This window comes from Benincasa hispida, chromosome 3, assembly GCF_009727055.1.
Source record: "Benincasa hispida cultivar B227 chromosome 3, ASM972705v1, whole genome shotgun sequence".
In the NCBI taxonomy this organism is placed as follows: domain Eukaryota; kingdom Viridiplantae; phylum Streptophyta; class Magnoliopsida; order Cucurbitales; family Cucurbitaceae; genus Benincasa; species Benincasa hispida.
This window is the reverse complement of record NC_052351.1, coordinates 64,780,566-64,804,211: the sequence shown is the minus strand read 5'-3', so window position 1 is coordinate 64,804,211 and position 23,646 is coordinate 64,780,566. Positions and strand designations below refer to the sequence as shown.

The window sequence follows — 23,646 nt, the reverse complement described above, 5'->3', positions numbered from 1 at the left end:
TTATTTACTAATTTAAATTATATTTTAATTTTTATAATTTTTCTAGAAATATCTATCAAATTAAGTCAGACATTTTAATCTAGGAAGAAAATCAGGTATTCAAACTGCAGATTCTTGACAGGTCAAGCGAACAGAAATGAAAAGTTGAGCGGAGGAGAAACAGAGAGCATAGCAAGCAACCAGGGAGTCGAAAAGATCAATCGAATTGGGGGAATCGTTTCGTCAGTCGATCATGGCGGTAATTTTCCAGATCTTCTCTTTCTGCACAATTTCTTTTCGTCATTTCCTTCGTAAACATTCGTTTTTTTGGGGTGTTTTCAGGATTCGTCGGGGACGACGCTAATGGATCTGATTACTGCGGACCCATCAACGACTTCGGCGGGATCGACCTCCACAGCTGCTTCATCAGTCCAGTCGTCAACAATTAGTTCATCTTCAAATTCCTCCTCAAGTGTTCTTCCCAGTGCACTGGGGAAGCCAGCCGGAGAGAAGAGGTCTAAGAGGGCGGCACTGATGCAGATCCAGAATGATACAATATCTGCTGCTAAAGCTGCTTTGAATCCTGTGAGGACCAACATTATGCCGCAGAGGCAGAGCAAGAAGAAGGTAATCTTCTAAATTTTTACGTCTTTTTTCTTCTCTTTTCTTTGTGGGGTGTTTTCTTTTGTTTTTTTTTCCTTGTTGGTGCTCTATTTATTTGGAAATGGGTTGGAACCTGGAAGTAGAATGTGGAGTTCGAAAGGGAAACTTTTTGAACTGTTAGTATTGGTATTTGTATTGATTTATGTTTTGTTCAATTTGATATGTTTTGCAGCCTGTTTCTTATTCCCAATTGGCTAGGAGTATCCATGAACTAGCTGCTACGTCTGATCAGGTGAGCAGTATGTCGCAATTCTTAGTGTTGTGATTTGGACGGATAACATTTTGAACTTTGTCATGTTTCTGTAAATTTTATAGAAAAGCTCCCAGAAGCAGTTAGTGCATCATGTATTTCCAAAACTTGCCGTCTACAATTCAGTTGATCCTTCGCTGGCACCATCTCTTCTCATGGTACGATAACCCCTTCTTTCTTTCTTTATTTTTTTGATTCAGCAATCTTTATGCTTCAAATTTGTCTTGAATATTAGTGTTTTATTGATACAATGAGTTCCGTTTGTTTTTTTGTTCGTATTGGTCTAGTTGTTACCTTTTGCCATTAAGACACGGATGGAATCCCAAACATCTATCTTTTCTTGCATCCCATAACCAAATCCTTGACTCTGTTCTGATTGCTAATGAACTTTGGGGTGACTATACGGCTAGTAAAAAGGCTGGTTGAGTATTCAAGCTTGCTTTTGAGAAAGCCTATGACTCAATGGGCTGGGATTTACTTCGTGAAGTTCTTAAAAGAAAAAGCTTCGTTGGCCGGTGGATAAAAATTATAAGATGGATAAAGGCTTGCATCTCCCACACTTCCTTTTCCATTCTCATTAACAATAGACCGGGAGGTTTATCGAGAGCTTCTAGGGGTTTGAGATAAGGTGACGCCCTAGCCCCTTTTCTATTAGTGCTTGTAATTGTTGGTCTCAGTCAAATGCTGGAGAAGGGTGTCAAAGATGGTTCTTACAAGGGTTCTTTATAATTGGTGACAACTTACTAATATCCCTTCAATTTGCTGATGATGTGCTCATCTTCTCTATTAATGTTAAATCAAAGCTCAAGAGCTTGAAGGAGTTGGTGGATTGTTTTGAGTTCATTTCAGGCTTGAAGATTAACCTCTCTAAATCCATGTTGTTAGGTTGAAATTCTTGAGAAAGAGGTTTCAATAGCTGTTGTAAATGAATAAACAAATGGATTTTTCCTTGATGCATGCATTCCAGAAGATTTTTGAGGAACTTTATGACAACGGTAGCTTGAATGCTTGCATTAAGGAAAATTTTATTTGTTTAATCCAGAAAAAAGAAGCTGCTGTTCATGTTAAAGGCTTTCGGCCTATTAGTCTCACCACTTCGATTTACAAGATTATTGCCAAGGTTCTGATGGAGCGGTTAAAATTTGTTATGCTACACATTATTTCATCTATGCTGAGTGATTTTGTTGGTGGGAGGCAAAATTTGGATCCTATTCTGATAGCAAATGTAGTTGTCAAAGATTATCGTTTGAAGAAGAAGAAAGCTTGGATTCTAAAACTTGATATGGGAAAAGCTTTTGTCACAGTAGATTGGGACTTCATTGAGCATGTTATGGTACCCAAAGGCTTTAATTCTAAATGGATTTCATGGATAATGGGCTGCGTTCAAAATCCTAAATACTAAGTTTTTATTAATGGAAGACCAAGAGAAAGAATTTTTGCTAATAGGGGAACTAGGCAAGGGGACCCTCTTTCCCTTTTTCTTTTTCTTCTAGTATGTGAAGTTTTGAGTGCGCTCGTGATCAAACTTATGAGAAAGGGGTGTTTGAAGGTTTCATTGTGGGGAAAAATAAGATTCATGTTCCAATTTTACAATTTGCCGGTGATACCCTTTTGTTTTGCAAATGTGATCTTGAAATGTTGAACACGTTTAGCAGTACGATTGAGGTCTTCGAATGGTCTTCTAGGCATACAATTAATTGGGAAAAGTGGCTTTATGTGGAGTAAATGTGGATGAAGATAAATTACTATCCACTACTACTTGTCTTCATTGCAAGGTTAAACATCTTCTGTTGCTATATCTTGGTCTTTCACTTGGTGGTACCCAAAAAAGGTCTCTTTTTGGAAGCTGGTTATGGATAGAGTACAAAAGAAATTGGACAGATGGAAAAATTTCAATTTGTTGCGTGGTGGAAGGGCTACTTTATGCAAATCAGTGTTATCCAATTTACCTGTTTATTATATGTCGTTGTTTCTTATGCTATCAAAGTTTATCTCCTTCTTTGAGTGAATTTTGAAGGACTTCTTTTGGGAAGGGAACAAAGGCAGCAGGATAAATCATTTTTGGCAAAATGGGATCTAGTTTCTAAATCTATTATGGATGGAGATCTCAGTTTTGATGATATAAAAGTTAGAAATGGTCGGCACTTCTTGTTGAATGGGGTTGGAGATACTTTAATGAAGCTAATTCTCTGTGGCATATGGTGATTAATAGTATTCATGGAAAGGGACGATTCATTTGGTGTATGTCAGGAAAGTTTGGACTTAGCTTAGAAGTCATTGGATTAGCATTTCCAAATCTTGGTTGCAAGTTGAATCATTGGTGGTTTTAAACTTGGTATTGAGACTAGAATTGATTTTAGGAGTGATACTTGGCTTGGTGTTTTGCCTTTAAAAGTGGAGTTCTTTGATTTATATAGAACTACATTGTTACCCGAGGGCTCAATCTCAGATCATTGGGATGAAGTTACGTTATCTTGGTCGATATCTTTCCATCGGCACTAAAAGATGTTGAGGTTATTAATTTCCAGCTATCACTGAGTTTATTATCGAAAAAAGGGTGATTGTGCAACTGGATTGATGTATTTATTCTTTGGAGTCTTCGGGAAAAATTTCAGTTAAATCCCTTTCCAAACATTTGGCAGTTTCTTCTCCCTTGGAAAGAGTGGTTTATAAAGCTTTTTGGAAGACAAAGAGCCCTTGGAGAGTTAGTATTCTTGTATGGATGGTGATTTTTGGAACATTGAATTGCTCCTCTACTCCCCAAAGTAAACTACCTTCACATTTCTTGCTGCCTTCTATTTGCCATCTTTGCAAGAAGAATGGTGAAGATCTTCAGCACATATTCTTTGAATGTCAATTTTCCGGATCTTGCTGGAATCATTTGCTATCCACTTTTAGCATCCAGTGTATTTTTTGTGAGGCATTCAAAGACAATGTTCTTCAAATTCTAGTTGGACCTTCTTTAAAGCCAAAGTATCAATTGTTATGGTCAAATGTGGTCAGGGCTATCCTTGCAGAATTTGGTTTAAACAAAATCAGAGAGTTTTCCACGATAAATCACTTACATGGATGGATCATTTTGTAACCGGAAGGATCGATGCCTCTTTCGGGTGCTCCATTTTTAAGTTTTATGCTGAATTTTCCATTCAAGATATAAGTTTATTTATTATTTATTATTTATTTTTGAAACGGAAACAAGCCTCTTCATTGATGTAATGAAATGAGACTAATATTCAAAGTACAAGATATATACAATGAAAAAAGAGACCTAAGGATCAGCAAGTGTACCTGGAAATCTCAACTAGGTTGACATCCCCATAGCACCATCATCATATCCAGATAAGCTGACACAACATTCCAAAAGAAATTATAGCAACAATCAATGTTTTAAAAGGCTAAAGGTGGCCTTGAGGCTTTTCCTATTCAAAAGGCGAGGCGTAAACCTCGAGGCGGTATGAGGCGTAAGTCTCAAATAGCGAATTAAAAACATTTTACAAAACCTAAATTGGTATGACCAAGTAATGCTGAACATGACAGTCATATAAGTGTAAAAAGAAACTTCACCCCCACAATTTTCACTCAATAAAAAATTCTAAAAGGACATCTTCGTCATCTCTACCACTACTATTATCATTAGTAGGATTGCTTAATACTATAAATGTTTGCCTTAAGAGTTCTTATGGTCACAACGGTAAAAATAGTCTTAATTCAAATTGTCACATCCCAAACCTTAATACTTTTTAAGAATTAGACAAATGACTATTATTTTTCTAATCACTAGGCGAGGCACAGAGATTTAAGCCTCAATGTGTTTTCACAAAGGCGCAAGGCTCTTATGTTCAACAAATGCGTCAGTCTCGAGGCTAAAACTTAGAGCCTTGCCTCGAGGCGAGCCTCAAGGCGTAAGCCTCAATAGCCTTTTAAAACATTGCAACAACCTTGAAGAACAAGTGAGTGATATATCATAAAACAACAAGTACAGGAAGCATAATTCAAAATTAATCCAAACTAACACAAAGTGATCCACTGAAGAGAACAGAGACTACTAGTCTGGATGCGTGAATGCCCTCCAATTTAGGCTTATATCCTGAAGCGAGAAGTCTGCAAAGGATTTGAATCGGATGCCTTTGTATTTCTAGATTAATCTTTATTTGTCATTGTTTGCTTAGTTAGTTTCATTTATGTATTTTTGTTTTTAATACTTTTGTTTCTTTGTATTTTGAACATTAGCCTCTTTTCGTTTCTTTAGTGAAAAATTTTGTTTCCTTAAAAAAGAAAAAAAAAAAGACATTGCCAATTGATAAATCTCTATCTTCAGTTGGGTGAATATTGCACTTGCAGGAAATTAGAGGACACAAATCTGAATTTGGTACCATGTTGGAGTCTGATTCCATTAACAACTTTTATGTCCAACATTTTCATCGATTTGTTTTTTTTTATAGAAAAAAATTTGAAACTTTTCATTAAGAGAATGAAAAGAGATTAGTATTTTGAGATACAAAAGGACACAACATTTTTTTTCATCTAATGTAAAACAAAGAAAAAGCAAAAGTTGATGTTTATCCCCTTGTATATTTGCAGTTAAATCAGCAGTGCGAAGATAGGAGTGTCCTCCGTTATGTGTACTATTATTTAGCCAGAATTTTATCAGATAATGGTGCACAAGGTGTAAGTACAGGTGGTGGGATCCCGACCCCTAATTGGGATGCTTTAGCTGATATTGATGCTGGTGGGGGGGTGACTCGAGCTGATGTTGTACCAAGAATAGTCAATCAGCTTGTAAAAGAGGCCTCTAATCCTGATGTTGAATGTAAGCTGGTTTCTTTTGCTCTGTTTCTTTTATTGTAGTTTGCTCTGACAATTTCCCCCTCTTCCTTTGCATGCTTTTCCTGTTTATCTTCTTTCAATGTTAGATTAAAATAGCATGTTTGTCAGCTATTCCTTAATTCCTGATCGTGATGAGTCAGAATGAATGTCAAATATCTTTAGTAGATAGAAATATACGACTTCACTGGAATTTGTGTCATTTAATCTAGTTTCTGGTTCCTGATTTTGTGGACTTCCTTTTAACTTCAGGGTTTTCTCAATATTTTTTTTTAACCTGAGGTTCTAGGAGTGCATTTACAAATTTTATTCTCATGTGATTTGTTGATGTAGGGACCCTTTTGGGAATAATTTCAGCAGCTAGTCCCTGTTTTATTTTACTATTTGTGTATTAGTTGCTGGGAGTTGTATTCTTTAGTTTGTTAAGTTTTAGTTCGAGTATAAGTTTTAGTTAAAGAATAAGTTTTAGTTTGGGTTTGAACAAACCCTTCTCCTTTAGGTCTATTTAAAGAGGTTAGGCTAGTTTTAGTTTGTTAAGTTTTTATATTAAAATCATATGATAAAATTCCAGCACTCTTCTTCAAGATTTGTCCAAGAACTTTGTTCATCATTTATACTTTCTTTTGGTCCATCCTTTGGGTTTTTGTTTATTTATTATAAGAAACTGATAATAGTCCTCCCTTTGGTTTGGCAACCATTGTAGCTAATTTGGTTTTCTTTAACAGACAATTGTTTTGCATAAAAATCTTCTGTACAATTTTTGTGTTACTTAGGGTTAGGGCTTCTTATCTGTTTCTTTCTTTGGTCCATCTCATTGAATTTGAATTAAATATCTTATTATTTATTGAAGCCAAAGAGATTCGTCAAGTAAATTGTTTGCAGCTTCTTTTGACACTATATTTTTCTTGAAGTTCATGCTAGAAGACTACAAGCACTGAAGGCTCTTACCTATGCTCCTTCAAGCAGCTCTGAGATTTTGTCCCAACTATATGAAATTGTTTTTTCAATTCTCGATAAGGTTTGTTTTTTCTGGCTATACTTACAGTATTTGTTTGCTTTTCTGGTAGATTGAAATCTGTTATGTGCATTATTTTCTTTACTTGGTAGATGATACATATGACTTAGAAATAATTATTGAACCAAAAGTTAATAATTAAATGATGCGGGATAATGATTACAAAATTAATGTTGGACAAGTTTTAGGGTAAAAGTAAAACACAAGAGATTTAAGACTTTTAAAGGTTGGTAGTAGTTGGAATTTGCAATCAGATTCTCACGGTGACAATCTGAAATTTTTAAAATTTGAATAGTGAGATTTTAGATCCTTGAGAATCTGCCTAGGCTTTCTCTTATCCAAAAAAAAAGAGAGAAATAATCTAGCTAGGGTTTCCCTAAACCTTGGTAGAAATTTTTGATTGGTAGGTATACACATATACATTTTGGGTTAAACTATAAGTTGTCTTTGAACTTTTGAGCTGGTGTCTATCCTAATAATGTCTTTGAATTTTCAATGTTGTGTCTAATTGATCTCTGTACTCTAGAAAGTGTTTAGAAATTTCTCATGTTGTCAATTTTAGAAAGTGTTTAGAAGGATTTGCCTCTTGTTAGAAAAAAGTGATTCTTTCTTGTAATAAGCCATTACCTATTAAACACTTGTTGAAAGTTACAACCAAAGGGACTTCTTAAATATCCTTTTAAATTTCAGAGATGTAATCGAACATTTTATTTCTTTCTAGATTGGCAAGCACTATTTCTCATAATTCCGAAGATTTTGTATACATATCAATGAATTGTTTCTTTTACCAAAAAATAATTCTGAAGATTTTGTGTGTGGAGATTTCTCTTTTCTTGTCGTCTCTCTTTGCCCATGGTTGGCCCATCCCAATGATCCTGGTTCTCTTTTCTTCACCTTGATTCGGGAGGCTAAAACGTTGAAGAAGATTATGTTTCTCTCTTGGTTAGTTACTTTGGGGAGATTGATACCTTGCACTTTCACTTCGTCCAAATCTTCATCTATGGTTTTAGGCTCATGGTGCTCTTTGCTTTGCAAGGAGGTGGAAGATCAATATCATGTATTTGGACGTGACTTTACTGTGAAAATTTAACAAATGTTTTTGGATGCTTTCAGTAAGTTTGGCTTCATCTACAAGTCATAAGGGACATTATGGAGGAGGTGCTTGTTAATCCTTCGTTTTGTAATTGGTGGTCTAAATATTTGGCTAGCAATTTTTTTGTGACATTATGAAATTTATTGTTGCAAAGAAATCGGAGAACTTTTCTCATGGGAACCTAGCCATTTGGGCATCCATGCGGTTGACTGCCTCCAAAAGCGAATGCCCTCTTGATTTTTATATCCTAGTAGCAACAATGGTGTCGTCTCCGTTGGTTCCTGACAAATTCTCTTATTTGGTTAAGGCTTGTGGTCTTCAAATACGGGCAATTCCCTCAAGATCTCCTGGAGTTATAGTTTAATGGTGTTTGCCTTGTTTGTTTAGATCTTAAACCCATGGACTTTCCGGGGCTTTTTTGTTGACTGCTAGAACTTTTTAAGTCCATTTGTTTTGGGATTTTGTTTTCTTCTCATGATGACATTTTTAGAGTTTATTGGCTTGTAGTACAATGTTGTCAATTTTCTGGCTTCCTACTCTGCTCTATTGGTCTATTCGTTTTGGTTCTGTTTGTCTCTCTCATAGGTTTTTCACGGTGCTTTCTATCCAAGATTTTGGTGCTACATAGTTTGTAGGCTTTTCATAGTTTGTATGTTTTTCGTCTTATTTAGCTTGTAGTCAACTTTATTTGTAATAGTCTCTTATCTTTTTCTGATTTCCTTGGAAATGTTGTATTTTGGAAGTGTTTCATATTTTTAAAAAAATTGGCACGTCATGTGCTAGAAGAACTTTGAATCTCAAAGCCACTCTTTTATTTCATGCCTTTTGCTTATAGCTACTGGGTTTTCATGATGAAAGCCCTTGGTTGGTCCTTGATCCCTCCCGACAAGCATTCCTGACTTTTTGGCTCTTGTCTTCTTGTCCTTGGGATATCCTTTTAGAGAGAAAAAAAAGAAGACCCTCTGGTTGGCTGCCAACAGGGATTATTTTGGATTCTTTGGTATGAGTAAAACAATTGCGTTTTCAACAACTCCACGATATCCCTTGACAGTTTTCTAGTATTTGTACTTTTTACAGCTTTATGTTGGTGTAAATGTTTATATCCCTAAAGATTACAAACTAGGTGGAGATGTTTTTTTTGTAATCCTCCAAAGGTGGTTTGGGAGAATTCCCTCCCCTTTTGTATATTTCATCTATCGCTGAAATCTCTGCGTCTCCTCAAAAAGGAAAAATGAGGTTCCAGGAGGATGTTTGGAGTACAGTCAGATATGATGCTTTTTTGGCGTTCTCAATGAAATTTTCTCTCTCTATAATTATCCTTTATTTTTTATTCTGACAATAAAAGCTCTTTTCTGTGATTTTGCTTTTTGTTTCTGAAAGCTTGGTCTGTTCTTACTTTCTTTGTTTCTTTTTAGATTTTTTCAGACCTATCCTCAAACCTTTTTCTTTTAAGAAAGATATGTATTTCAAGAAAAAAATCCGCTTAACCAATGGTTTATCTCAATTTATGTTTAGCTTTTCTTTTTTGACGTAGGTCATGTAGATTCCTAAACGCTTTCCTGTTGATATACTACCTTCTTCTTTTTACATAATGTCGTGTTTAGATTCTAGTAGAAACACTCTAAATGTGTTCAGTTTTTAAATCAATTTTCAGGTCGCTGATGCTCCTCAAAAACGCAAGAAAGGGGTACTTGGGACAAAAGGTGGTGATAAGGAGGTAATTTTTGACAAAAATAATTGTCCTAGTTTCTGACAATTGTTGCTTGTTTCTTCATATAACGGAAATTTTGAATTTTTATTTGCACTTTCCTGTCCCCTTTAAAGTTCTGCATTTAATATCTCCAAATTTTCTTTACATTTGCGTTTTTTTTTTTGACATGCATCGAAGACTTGTTTAGTATACTAAAGTAGGCACATATATCACAAAATAATAAATTTTTAGAGAGGAATACATCAAAGCAATTGTGTAAGCATATAAATGCATAAACTCATTGACTTTTATTTTTTTTTTTAAAAATGATACATATTATATGAGGATTCCTCTCTCTATAATGCTTCACTCTAGAATTTGTCCCACCCACCACAAAGGCCCCTAATGAACGCCTGCCACCTATCATCACAAATCGCCTATCTCCTCTGTGGGCAGGACTAAAATCCTTTTCTCCTTCTCTTTGCATCTCCTTTTGATCTACCTCCTTAAAAGAACTGAAAGTCTAGCCTTTTGCCTTACTGAATGCTAGCGTGACCGATCCTTCTTCTTTGGCTTTGAACACAACTCCTTGCTCTCGACTCTCATTGACATTGCAACAACTTCTCTACTCCCTCTTCAATTAGAAATTCTTTAAAGAAAGAACCGATGGACACATCTTCTAGGTTGAAAAACTCTCTAACTGCCGAGGTCATTGTGCAGAAATAGCCAAACTTGAAAGCAACGGAGGATTCTCAAAGCTCATTGTCCTTGTAGGAGAAAACCGAAGAGGTTGGCACCTTTTCATAGATCTACTTACCATCTCAGCACTCCCTTCGCCCACTCTCCTCCACAAGTGCTTGCCTGCCAGTCCTCCTGAAGCCCCACCATCCATTAATGCTCCCTCTTACAAATTCATCCTCCAACATAACATTAATGAACCTCCCTAACCACTCCAAAGAATCCCATCCGCCCCAATTCTTTTAACCTTGCCATATTGGACCTATCCTCTGTCGTCATCCTCCATAGACAACACTTCCATGATGATTGGTTTTTGCTATTGAATGTTCTCGAACATGAACCTTTTTTTTTTTTTTTTTTTTTTTTTTTTTTAAAAAAAATAAAAAAAAATAGAAACATAACTTTTCATTGATGAAATGAAATGAGGGTATTGCTCAAAGTACAATGAAATAAAAGAGCAAAAATACAAGAGCATAGAATGATGGGATTAGTAGGTGCACCCAAATATCTCAACTAGGCTGACACATCTACAACACCCTTATCACATTCCTATACAAACGAAATATGTATAATATCTTGAGAACATGATTACATAGAGAAAGTAAAAGCATTCTAGTTAAGACAAATATCCTGAATAGTGTAATTATCATAGAACTTTGGCTGGGAACTCCACAAAGATGCTAGTAAACAAATAGAGCCAAAAAATCTGTCCATTGTCCAATCCGATGGCTTATCATGAAAAACTATCAATTTCTTTCGAACCAAATCTCTGAAATTAAAGCTTTAAACATTCTCAAACATGATATTAGTAATTTTTGCTTCTTTAGCCCAAGCAAGGCCCATATAAGCCCCATACAAGCCAACAAAGCTATCTTAAAGCCTTGGGCAAGCAGCCAACTTAGCAAACTTGGATGGATGGTTCATAGTAGGGAGAATACCTAATCATATTTGAAGAATGGGGTAAGATGCATATACCAAATACCAGAAAGTCACGTCATACGGTGTCTGGATAAAATTTAGAAACTTGCTATAGATGGAGTATTGACACCTTTGAATATACCAATAAACTTATGGTGGGTTATGTGAAATAGCATAAAAGACTTTATCTGACATGGACATGATGGAAGTTTGCTTAAAAGCGTCTGAGAACCACATAAGTTTCTTGCAGGAGATGTTACAACTACCATCATCTTCCTCTCAGGCAATTGTTGTTATCATCGACCCTTTCTTCAAACCAGAAAACCACTTCGGTTACATCATTGAAATTCATGGAATGAAAGCCAAATTGATGGGTTGTAAACCTATGCGCTAGCGAATTATCTCATACAAGAGTGTGATTTTGATTGACATGTGCCCTGTGCTTATAGTCAAACAAATCCCTCTGATCCTACACAACCTCCTTCATACTTTAAAGTCAATACTCCCCTTGACTCCCTTCAATAGTGTACATCTCACACTTCTGTCAAACTGTTCATTCCTCATTCATATGGGCCTAATACACCTGTCTTCACCCACGACCCATACCAGCTTGATCATCTTGACAAAAAATCCAAGCAGTCCCATTTTGACCCAACCCACCTTTATCTTAGCTTATTCCTAAAAAACCTATGGTAACGATTTGGTCAGCCAAGCAGGCTGTTATCATCAATGGGAAGCAAACCTTCTCGCTATAGGGTACTAAACCTTCTTTCGGAGATGAATTCACCTATCCAACTTGGAAGATCTAACCTCCGGCCCTTATATCGATTCGATCACAGACATACCCCTTTTTCTCTCCCCTCTCCACTATCCCACACCGACTCCTTGATGACGGTTAAGACCTTGAACCTGAACTCGAACCTTTATGCATTCAGCCAACCTACCCACAAAAAACCACCAACCAACCCATGGAGGCTTGGCTTCGATGATCCAACAAACGTTGAAGAAGAAGAAACAAATGATGAAGATTTGCTCCACCTTAGTCTTTGTACATTGGTGCCATGTCTATGGAAAAATGACTGCAGTATTGCCTTTCCCAATAAAGTAAAAAAAAGAGGGACATCAACCATCACAAGTCCAACCAGTTGATTAGGGAATTAAAGAACCTTACTTCCTAAATAACTATTATGATAGGAAATCTTCTCATCCTGCTATTGTAGGGTTGATAGAGCATCCATGATTGTTCTCTCTTGGAATGTCAGGGGCCTTTGCTCGAGGAAGAAAAGAGCTATTACAAAGAACCTTCTACAAATACCACCTTTGGTTCCATCTCCTCAGGCGTTTTGTTCCCCCCTCCCTCCATCCATGGATAACAACTCAAATTCAGCCGAAGTAGTGAATCCTTTGACACTCAACTTGAAAGTTGCTTTCCCTGCTAAAAGTCAAGCTGGTAGTAAAAGAAAAAAGTTATGGCAAAAACAGGTTATCGAGTCTTCTAAAGCCGTTTTCTAAGCATTACAAGTTTTTGAGACTTCTTAAACCATATCCCAAACATTTCTCAAGAAAAAGGAGATTCGACCTTAAATCAACTCTATCAAAGACTTGGACTAGAAGCTTGCTGTGTGCGTGCTCAACTGCCAACACCTGCCAAGAAGTCATTTTCTATCTTAACATCAATTCAGAAATTTAAATACTTTGTTTTTAATCCTAACTCAGAGGTCCAATTTCTGAGAGGTACCCCTTGCTCCCCCTCGACTTCGCGCCTGAAAAGGAGTTCGGATCCCGCCATTGAATCTCCATTTAGTGTGAGCAGCGAGGATTTAGATTGCTTTGACGATGAATTTGATCAAGAAACATCCACACAAATTGATATCTTGGGAGGAGATTTGAATGCTTTGTTTTCACGAGGAAGACAATTTGAATTAAAAAGTGGTGGGTACTTCATGTCTTTCTCCATTGCATCATTCTGAAATTCCAACACATTTTAAGTCCATAGTTGAAGACCGTGGATTAATTTTGGGCTGGCCATACTCCTTGACAAACACTTTTGACTCTGTTTTGATTGAAGACAGATTATTTTGGGAATGAAGCTAACCAAGCAGTCACAGTGCACGTTAATATTTTGGGGTTGTTCTTAATGCTCTGTTTTCAATTGAAGACGTCTAGAAATTTTTATCATGGTTGCATCATGTTTCTCTCCATTGTCCCTTTTGAAATCCCTATACGTTTGAAGTCTATAGCAAAAGTCTATGGATTATTTTTGGGTTGTTTTCCCCTTTGACAAGCTTCTTCGAATCGGTTTTTTTTTTTTAAAACTCAAGATTATTGTTGGGTTGAGAGAGAGTTAGCTCTTGGGGATGAAGTTCTCAAAGGCTTTGTTAAGTCCTTCTTGGAAGTCTAGGCCACGGTTGATTTGATCTAATGATGTTATAGATTCATTAGATGGATTTTGGTTTAAAAGGAATTAGCGCGTCTCTCACGTTAAGCCTTTGGATTGAAGGGATTGTTTTGTCTTCACTAACCTCACAGCAAGATCTCTACTTGAACTGGAGAGTCTTATTTTGTTAGAATATCCTTTTCTTGGCTTGTATTCTTGGTCGATTATGCATGTATGCATGTGTTGTTAATTTTGTTTGTTGGCTATTTTGTTGGCCATATTGGGTTTTTTTGAGGGTGATTTGGGGTTGGTTTCTTAGTTGTTTCTTGATTTTCTTCTCCTTTGTATCTTAATATTGTACTCTGAGCAATTGTCTGATTTCATTATATCAATGAAGAGGCCTGTTTCCGTTTTTTTAAAAAAGGACAAATAGCACCTTTGTCATCCTATAGTAAACTAAAAAAAAGAGACATAGATTGCCGATTCATCAAAACTATATGGAGCTGAAGACGTAGCGTGGGCCTCTTAGGATGCTTTTAACAAAGTTGGTGGTATCTTAATTTTATGGGACGGCCCAACACAAGTCATCAAGGTCATTGAAGGTAATCACTCACTCACTCTCCAAATTGTTCTCATGGATGGTTTTTTCCTTTTGGTTGACCGGGGTTTATACTAAGTCAGAGCTATACGACCTATTGCATGTCTGCAACGACCATTGGATAATTGGAGGAGAGTTCAATATTTCAAGATGGTTGTATGAGAAAACAAGTAGCAAGTTGAGTGTTAAAGTGAATTAGGTTTATTCCTAATTGGTATTTTTCCTTTATTGTAATTTTTCCTTTCTTGGTTTCTTTTCTTTGTTGGGTATGTCGGTGTCTATTTATTCGTCTTTGTCGGTGTCTCTCGTACCAGAGCATTAGGGTTTCAACTCCAGCCGCCATTGCCACCTAGGTATAGATACGTTCCGTTCGCTGCTGTGCTTGCGTGCATATTATGCCAGTCAGGTCCGTCGGTTTCGTTTCATGCCATCTACGCCCAAATTCCCAGTCGTTTGGCATTTTTTTCACCTTGAATCTCTGCCTCTGCACAAATCCAAAGCCCTCCGTTCTGATCTGCCTTGCTCATCTGCTTGTTCGTGGTTCTCCGATCCGACTCAAATTTGTTGCTAGGTTCATTTTTGATCCATCGTGTACAACCCATCGACCTTAGATCCGTGCGCCGTTGACACAGTACATCCAGATCTGTCGGTTGACCAGTCCCTTGCAAGCCTAGATTCGTGCTCTCGCCGTGCCTTTCGTGTTCAGGTTCGTGCCTCTCCTCGTGGGTTTCGTCTGTTGACCGTGGGATTAGATGTAAACCAACTCTCTATCGCTCAATTCGCACTCGCATAGATCAATCTATCGGACCCTTGCTCCAGTTGGGATGTTAATAAAAAATGAGACTTATGCAACCTAATATCTCTCCCAACACCTATCATCTCATGGCAATAACCTTCAAAAGGATCTTTATACATATATCTGGAAAAACCTTATCCCCAAAGATGTTAAATTTTTTCTATGGGTAGTCATGGATTTTTCGAAGACAAAGCAACATATTTATCTATCTTTTTGAAACATTTTATTTATACATCTATATCTTGATGTAAATTCATACCACGTCTCTCGTGATTACAGTTTTACTTCTATCTTCTCTTATTGCAAAACGGAATAGCTTCTTGTAATCTTCCTGGTTTTTTCAGCCTTCTTGTAATTTCATCTCATCAATGGAATTTTGTTGAATCTTTTCACATCCAAAGATGATATATATTTAATCAAACGTGTTGTTGTCGTATTCTTGTCTCGTATCTGTATCTATGCTTCTTATCGTATAAGAGTCCGAATATTAACAATTTTATAAAATTCAATTCTCTTTTGGCTATTACTTGGACTTGGAGCAAATTGCCTCCTCCCTTTTGTAATTACAAAATAGCTTATCTACCCTCACTAGTCAATGGAGGTTTTTTTTGTTGTAATTATTAATCGATGGGAACTTCTTTTGTATTCCACTTCATCATATCAATGAATGGTTTTGTTTCCTATCCAAAACACACGCACAGATGATCAAAATTTTGGGCCATTAGATAAATTTACACCCCTGATTAGATGACCTGGTTTAGATCTCTCTCTCTCTCCCCTTTTTATTTTATTTTCTTTTTTTTATAACAATTCCTATTGCTGTCATTTTACTATTATTTTGAAAGTTTGAATGTGAAATTGGTTTCATCTCGGTGGATAAATTTTGTAGCATTCCATTAGTTCATTTGAAACTGGAGACATTTGTAGTGATAGGATTCAAGCATGAGTGGGAATTATTGAATGCACAAAATCCCGTTTATATTGTGCAATGCTTAAAATATAAAAGCTTACTACACTTCGATTATTTGGTTTTTATCCATTTCTTTCTCCTGTCGCTATAATTTGTTTGCCACGTATCTATTGTTATGACCATGTCATTTTCGTGTCATGTGTTCACAATATTTGCTTATTTGCTTACCTCTTGCAATTCAGTAGTCTGTCATAAGGAGCAATTTGCAACAAGCTGCGCTAAGTGCATTGAGAAGACTTCCCCTTGATCCGGGAAATCCTGCATTTCTGCATCGTGCAGTCCAGGGGTATGGACCTCAATTGATATATGAATACCTAAAGAACTTTCAACTTACCATTTACTAGTTTATTTCATACAAATGAAAATTAATATGAACTTAGCTAGCTTTTGTTTCTATCTTCCATATGACATTGACTTATGTTATTAGCTCATAGTCGAAGATTCTTGTCATCTAAATCATTTTTATGGCCCTCAGAATTGAAAGAGATGAAGAAATAGAGGGTGGGAGTGAGAGATGTGTGAAGATGGTGGAAAGACCTACTTGTCTTTGGTGGGACAAAGTTCTTTAGAAGATTGTAAATATTGAAGAAGCAGTGGTGTGAGGGTTTACTCTGATTACTTGGGGGCAATCAAGATGGCATTTTAGACTGGCAAAATATATCATTAGTACGAGTGATACACGCAAGGAACACGTCCAGTAATAATATAGTTAAAATGGTATAGGACCAAGTATCTTCCTTTGGGATCAGGTATTAATCCTTCTAGCTATTATGAAAACTCTTTTGATTTTATCTAAGGATTCACAAGTGATGGTTTTAGAACTAAATTAGTTAAACAATCAACTAAGGAAAATGCAATTAGAGAGACATACTAGGGTATTGATTTCATTAATGGAATGTCAATTTCAACCTATATAAGGCTTGAATTAATTAACACCAATTACCTCCCCTCTTGAGGCCAAACATTTTTCTCTCACCTAATTACTAATTCCTAAACTGCCTTGAAAGTAGCCAAATTAGCAAGGCACTACGACCCTTCGTCTTTAACCTCTACCGTTCTCCTATTATATTCGTATACTCAAATGATAGTCTAGCATGGAAGATCTAGTCTAAAATCCTCTAGCAAGAGCAAGACAATAAACCATTCATCAGCCAAACCATTTTATTAGTATCTTTTTTCTATTAGAATGTGATGAGTGCGCTAACCTAGTTGAAGTTTCTAGGTTCGCCTACTGATTCCCTAGTCTTCTTGGATTCTTGTTTCCTTTCTAGTTATATCTCATTGTAATTTGAGCACTAGTCTCTTTTCATTTCATCAATGAAAAGTTATGTTTCCATTTCAAAAAAAAAAAAAAAAAAAGCGATCAAGCACTAGTATAATAGCATTAAGGGCAAACAATTCTAGAACGTAATTAGTTGAAAATCAATTCAAGGTCCAACAATGACATCAACAACGGTCCATAGCACAATCAAATCTTAAAACTAGATAATTCAGCCACTCATGATAGGGGAATACAAATCTAGGAGCACAAATATTAACATTCAGAAATATGAATGACAAATGGGAAGGTTAGAAGGAATTTGTTGGCATTGCAACTTCGTCTCCAAAATGGAACTGCTCCCCAAGCTCATGATCCTCGTGCTCAAGCTCTTGAGAATTCATCATCACGATCCCAATCCTCTATCTCTCTTGAAATGCCGCTTCTCCTCTCTCTCGGACTCCAAAAATCCCTACTGATCGCCCCCTTCTAACCCAATGAATGAAGCATTTGTAATACACGATAGTGTCTCGATGCTGCACTGATTTGTCCCAGAGTGCTGTAGTGTCGCTTGACATTTCAACTTCAGAGCATCACAATGCTCTCCCATCGTCGCGATACTCTCCCCTTTGATGCCCTTGGGTTTTAAGCATCGTGCAATGCTATTTGAGTGTTGCAACAGTTTGGGAATGCTTATTTCAGCCTTTTTTTTTCTCTATTCATGCCTTATAGATCCATTTTGTTCATCCTAAAGCTCTTTTCTTCCAATATTCAATCCACCTTCCAATTGCATTCAATTACTTGCTTCCTGCGAAAACAACAAAGAAAAACATCAAAGCATACAATCATTGAACAAAGCTATATAATAACAAGTCCTAGAGAATCACTTTTTAAGTGCTTTTCACCGAGCAAGGTCGGATCCTCTTTTTTGTATTGCATTTCTGGGTTGGGGACATTTAATTCTGTTAGGTTAGTTTTTTTTGTATGTTCTTTAATCTTTTGTATTCATTTATTTGTTTTCAGTGAAAGCATGCTGTCTCATCACATTGAAAAAAGAAAGAAAAAAGAAAAAAACAAGATAGTACACGCATGATATTGTTGTTCATTTAAGCATCAATTAGATTTAAGTTTTATTATTGTTATCGTGTTTTATTTGAAAGAAATTATTTTTTCTACTTTGCTTGTCCTCTCTTGTTATATGTATTGATGTTTTGATCACCATAGGTTGAACTTCTTGAGATGTTTCTCTGATAATATCAAGTGTTTTCTATATTTAACTGCAGAGTTTCGTTCGCTGATCCAGTTGCTGTGAGGCATGCATTGGAAATGCTTTCTGAGCTAGCTGCAAGAGATCCTTATGCAGTAGCAATGTCACTAGGTTATTTTATGTTTCTTTTATAATTCTCCAGACTTTATATTGTCAGAATGTGTTGTCTAAAAATTAACTAAAGCTTGGTTAAATGCTAGTTTATGCATCTAATAGTTTACCATGCCTTTTGCAGGAAAACTTGCACAACCTGGAGGTATGCTTTTATATCTTATCCAGTACTCTTTCTGGTGTTCTCCACCTTAATTTGTTTTTCTTGGATTTAGCCTATATTTGGAAGATGGATGCATGCATTATACTCATTTAAAAGCATGAAAAGAACCAAATATAAGGATGTTTTGGAAGATTCCAAAGTTGCTGTTATTTCTCTGAAGCCAAACTTCCAAAAAAGTGCCCTGTTAATGTGAGCCTTAAGACCCTTTTCTCCTGTCTAATAAGGTGCCCCCACAAAAGTTGTAGCTAGGAGATCTTGCATCGCCTCCCGGAATTCCACTTTTTATGAGAAAAAATTATCACATATTTATTCCTAAATAAGTAAAGAAAAATAGAGGAAGACGAGAAGATGAAAAATCGATACTATCTATTTAGTACTTTCATAAGTAATCAATCTAGGACTTTCATAATGAAACTATTTCTTATCAAAATAATAATAATAAGTGAACCAATATAGATCCCATTAGAAATTTTAATTTAAACATTAATGCATAACTTTCATAGCATTCATAATTTAAAAAAGTCTTATACATGTATGAAAGTTATGCATTAATGTTTAAATTAAAATTTCTAATGGGATCTATATTGGTTCACTTATTATTATTATTATTATTTTGATAAGGAACCGTTTCATTATGAAAGTCCTATATTGATTACTTATGAAAGTACTAAATTGATACCATTATTAGTTTGAGCGGGTATAAATTGATTTTTTTTCCCAAAAGCTTCTTCTTTTTTTATTTATTTATTTATTAAATATATTATTATTTGTATTATTTTTTAATGCTATTTGGTTTGGAAATGATGAAGGTGCTAAGGGGGTGTCAACCTAGTTGAGATGCCCGGATGCACTTGCTGATCTTTAGGGTTTGCTTTTTTGGTATCATTTTGTACTTTGAGCATTAGTCTCATTTCATTACCTTAATGAGAGGCTTGTTTCTTGTTTCCAAAAAACAAAAATGTTATTTGGTTTAGAAAATTAAGTAGTATTATAAGACAATCTTTACATAGATGCTTGCGTCCATAAATTTTTACATAAAGATTACAGAAATTAAGTTTCACCTTGCCCTTTGATGAAAAGGACATTCAAGAGAAAAAGATGTTCAATAAACATAGTATAACTGGCATTTTATTGATGAACCGTCTCTTGCATGATTTATTGGCCCAATTTCTGCAGCTGGATGGGTTGGTTCTTTAACATTGTCTAGAAGTATATGGAATTTTTAAAAATTTACTTTATCTTCCCATTTAGGGGCATTGCTGGATGTTCTCCATTTACATGATGTTCTGGCCAGGGTTTCACTAGCACGGTTGTGTCATTCAATATCCAGAGCTAGGGCATTGGATGGTAAAACTGAAATTGAAGTCTGTGGATATTATACCTTTAGCTTTTCTATGTCATGATCATTTTTGTGAAATTGATTTGTATAGAGCGGCCAGATATTAAGTCGCAGTTCAACTCAGTGCTTTATCAGCTTCTTCTTGATCCAAGTGAAAGGGTTTGTTTTGAGGCAATCTTATGTGTACTTGGTAAATCAGACAACACGGACAGGTAAGTAGAAGGTTTTTATTATTATTGTTTTAATTTAATTTATTTTTTCAATTATGAAATAGATACTTCTATGGCTGGTCTTGTGTTTTATCTTTTTACCAGATAGGTTTGCTTATTTTGGTTTATTTTAGGACTGAAGAACGAGCTGCTGGTTGGTATCGTCTGACAAGGGAGTTTCTCAAGCTACCAGAAGCGCCGTCAAAGGAAAGTTCCAAAGATAAATCTCAGAAGATTAGACGTCCTCAACCTCTTATCAAACTTGTAATGCGAAGGTTGAAGTCCACTCTCATTATGGCATGAATAGATTCAATATTTTGCCCATCAGATCTACATGTGCCTGACTTTCAAAAGGGTAAAAAGCGTAATTCTTTTATCTGGAATGTGCTTTGGATGCAGGTTAGAGAGCTCATTTCGTAGTTTTTCAAGGCCTGTTCTTCATGCGGCAGCAAGAGTTGTGCAAGAGATGGGAAGAAGTCGGGCTGCTGCATTTTCCTTAGGCCTACAGGACATTGATGAAGGGGCTTTTGTTAATTCATTTTCTGAGGCTGGTGATTCTCAGGATTCAGATGCTAACGAAACACATCCTGAAAGTAATTTTCTCTCTATTCACACCTCTCATGACATATTCATATTATATCTTTTTTAATTAAAGAAAACCATTATATATTGATACGAAGACCCTAACGAATTGGAATTAGAAACCTTTGGAACGAGAATCCCTAATTCTCAATCACTAAAACCATCAAATCAACTCGATTTCAACTCTAAGGATTGGGTTAGACACGGATTGTCTTAAGATCAAATATCTTGAAACAAGAACAGATTTCTTACCCCAAGATTCGAATACTCCACAAATAGGATGATCAATCCCACTTGAATGTTCAAGCATGCAACCCTAGATTAAGGATTGCAAAAGGTTGGTGATGAACCTCCATCATCAACATAGAGGAAAAATATCATTCTCAAATTCAATGTCCCAAAAACTGTTTGACACAACCTAATGGCAAGGCTTTATTAGCCTCCCAGTGAAACCCTAATGCCACATCATTAATCATAACAAAATTATAAAAATATCCCCTAGGGTAAAATTGGAAAATACTTAAATTACTTCAAAATTATTAAATAAAATTTAAATAATAATTTGATGTCCTGGACGGTTCATATCATCCTCTCCTCCTTTTGAAGGATTCATCCTCGAATCCAAATCAAAGCTTTGTAAAACAGTTCTAAAATCATGAGAAGAAAATGGCTTCGATTTTCTTGGACTTCTCTTGAACGGTCTCTCTTGCAAAGCAACTTTATATTCATGAGATGTCATGTTGACACCGTCTTGGATTCTGTCTATTTTGGAAAGAATATTGATCCTTCCAATCTTCATTCAATTTGTGACCATCAAAAGAACAAGACAGTTTTTGAGCTTTGCTTGAAAGTCACTTTAACGTCTTGCAAAAACTCAAAAAGAAAAACTAGGCAAACTTGGTTGAAACTCACCTGTCAGAAGACAAACTCTTTTGTTAAAAAGACATGGAATGCTTTGTTTTGAAAACCAGACCTCGCAATTTTTCAAACACACATTCTTGGCTTTTCTCTCATTTTTATCTATAGATCGAGCACTCTTCACATGCTTTTCTCATTCACATATTTCTATTGTTTTTCTCTCGGTCTCATGCTTTTTGTTTTTCAACTCACATACATCAAGTTTTATTTCTCTTAGAAGCAATGATACAAGAGTAAGATCAAATGTTACTTTGGCTTCTAATGGACTAGCAATGTTAGCACAAAGCATTCTAGTTTCAAATTCACTATCATCTACTTTTTCTACCCTACTACTATTAACACATGCTTCTGATCTAGACATAGGTGATTCAAGGATAGTAGTAAGAATACAATCAAGTAATTCTTTGCAATCTAATGACCTACTGGACAAAACATCATTATCATGCATAGGCACAACGTTATCATGTTTCTCTTTACTACTTCCTACCTTATCAAAAAGCTCAGATAGGGTAGATAAACTAACTTTTCCCACTAATGTATAGGCATTGAAACTAGTCTTAGATTTAGTGTACTTTGAAGATCTCCTATGGAGTTGCTTTTATATCTTGATGACAACGCATACTATTTCTTCCAAATCCTTACAAAGTCGAATTTCTTCTCGATCGGCAAGCATCTCAACAATCTCCTCATTAAGTCCTTTGTAGAATCGATTCATGGTAGCTTTCCCATCCTCATATTTGGTCATCTCCTCAAGCAATTACAACATCTCTTCATAGTATTTTTCCACACTTTTGCTCCCTTGTTTCAAAGTTGCAATTTGTGGAAAGACTTGGAACAAAATGCTTCCTTATAAGAAGCTTGACCTCTTTCCATAAAGGCGTTCCTTGATTTTTACTCCTTTTTATAACATATTATTCCACCATGTTAGTGCATATTCCTCAAATGTAGAGACGATAAGTTTTACCTTTCCCTTTTTACTGTAGTGGTGGTGTTGATCAAATATGACATCGATTTCCTCTTTTCAAAGAAGATACTCATCCGGATTTGTATGACATCCAAAGAACAATGGAAGCATATTTCGAATAACATGACAACTATTCCTTGAAACTCTTCTTTTACATCACTTACGAAGTTAAGCTGCTTATAACTCATGAAAATTCAGCTGCCTGATTAAATTTTTGCCCCACCCCCAGCTTCACCTTCTGCTTCCCAGCCACCCACGTGATTGTTTTTCTCCTTTGTTTTTTCGATTTCAATCTACCGTCTCCCCAAACTTGTAGCCCAATTTAACTCTTTTTCCTTCTCTTTTTTTTTTTTCTTCCCTTTCCCGATCTCAAATTTTCTGCCGCCCCTTTCAACTTTGATTTTTTTTTTTTTTTTCACCTTTCAATTCTACGTACAGCGACCAAACAACCCCAACTTTTTTTTTAATCAAACCTTCTTCTCGCTTTTCTATTTTTTTCCCTTTCTATTTTCAATCAACAGCCCCCAACTCTTTTTTCTTCTTTTTTTCTTCAATTTCCAGTTTCCAATTTTGTTTTCTCCTTCTATCAATTTAGACTCTACCCCATCTATCATATTCGACTCAAATTTTATTCCATAATAATAACTCACAGAAAAGAAAAAAAACAAAATCTAAAAATGGAAATTCTAAACTTAATCAAATAAAGATGATACTCACCGGATATATCGATCTAGAGTACTAGGCTTTGATACCAAATGATACAAAAACCCTAGCTAATTGGAATTAGAAACCCTTTGGGATGAGAACCCCTAATTCTCAATCACTAAAACCATCAAATCAACTCAACTCGATTTCAACCCTAAGGATTGGGTTAGACGTGGATTGCCGTAAGATCAAATATCACTTCTTAAATAAGATGATCAA

The 23,646-nt window shown here is 35.8% G+C and overlaps 1 protein-coding gene across 1 annotated transcript in view; it reads left to right on the top strand.

Annotated features, from left to right (window-relative positions):
- Positions 1-88: 88 nt before the first annotated feature.
- Positions 89-23,646, top strand: part of LOC120072865 — a 43,818-nt gene continuing 20,260 nt past the window's right edge. Inside the window, exons 1-14 of the mRNA XM_039025390.1 lie at positions 89-238; positions 322-606; positions 815-874; positions 958-1,050; positions 5,474-5,702; positions 6,628-6,734; positions 9,479-9,541; positions 16,097-16,197; positions 18,453-18,547; positions 18,672-18,692; positions 19,962-20,057; positions 20,141-20,261; positions 20,393-20,533; positions 20,658-20,851. Of these exons, the coding sequence (XP_038881318.1) occupies positions 233-238; positions 322-606; positions 815-874; positions 958-1,050; positions 5,474-5,702; positions 6,628-6,734; positions 9,479-9,541; positions 16,097-16,197; positions 18,453-18,547; positions 18,672-18,692; positions 19,962-20,057; positions 20,141-20,261; positions 20,393-20,533; positions 20,658-20,851 (1,612 nt within the window). The 5' untranslated portion in view covers positions 89-232. The remainder of the gene's footprint in view (positions 239-321; positions 607-814; positions 875-957; positions 1,051-5,473; positions 5,703-6,627; positions 6,735-9,478; positions 9,542-16,096; positions 16,198-18,452; positions 18,548-18,671; positions 18,693-19,961; positions 20,058-20,140; positions 20,262-20,392; positions 20,534-20,657; positions 20,852-23,646) is intronic.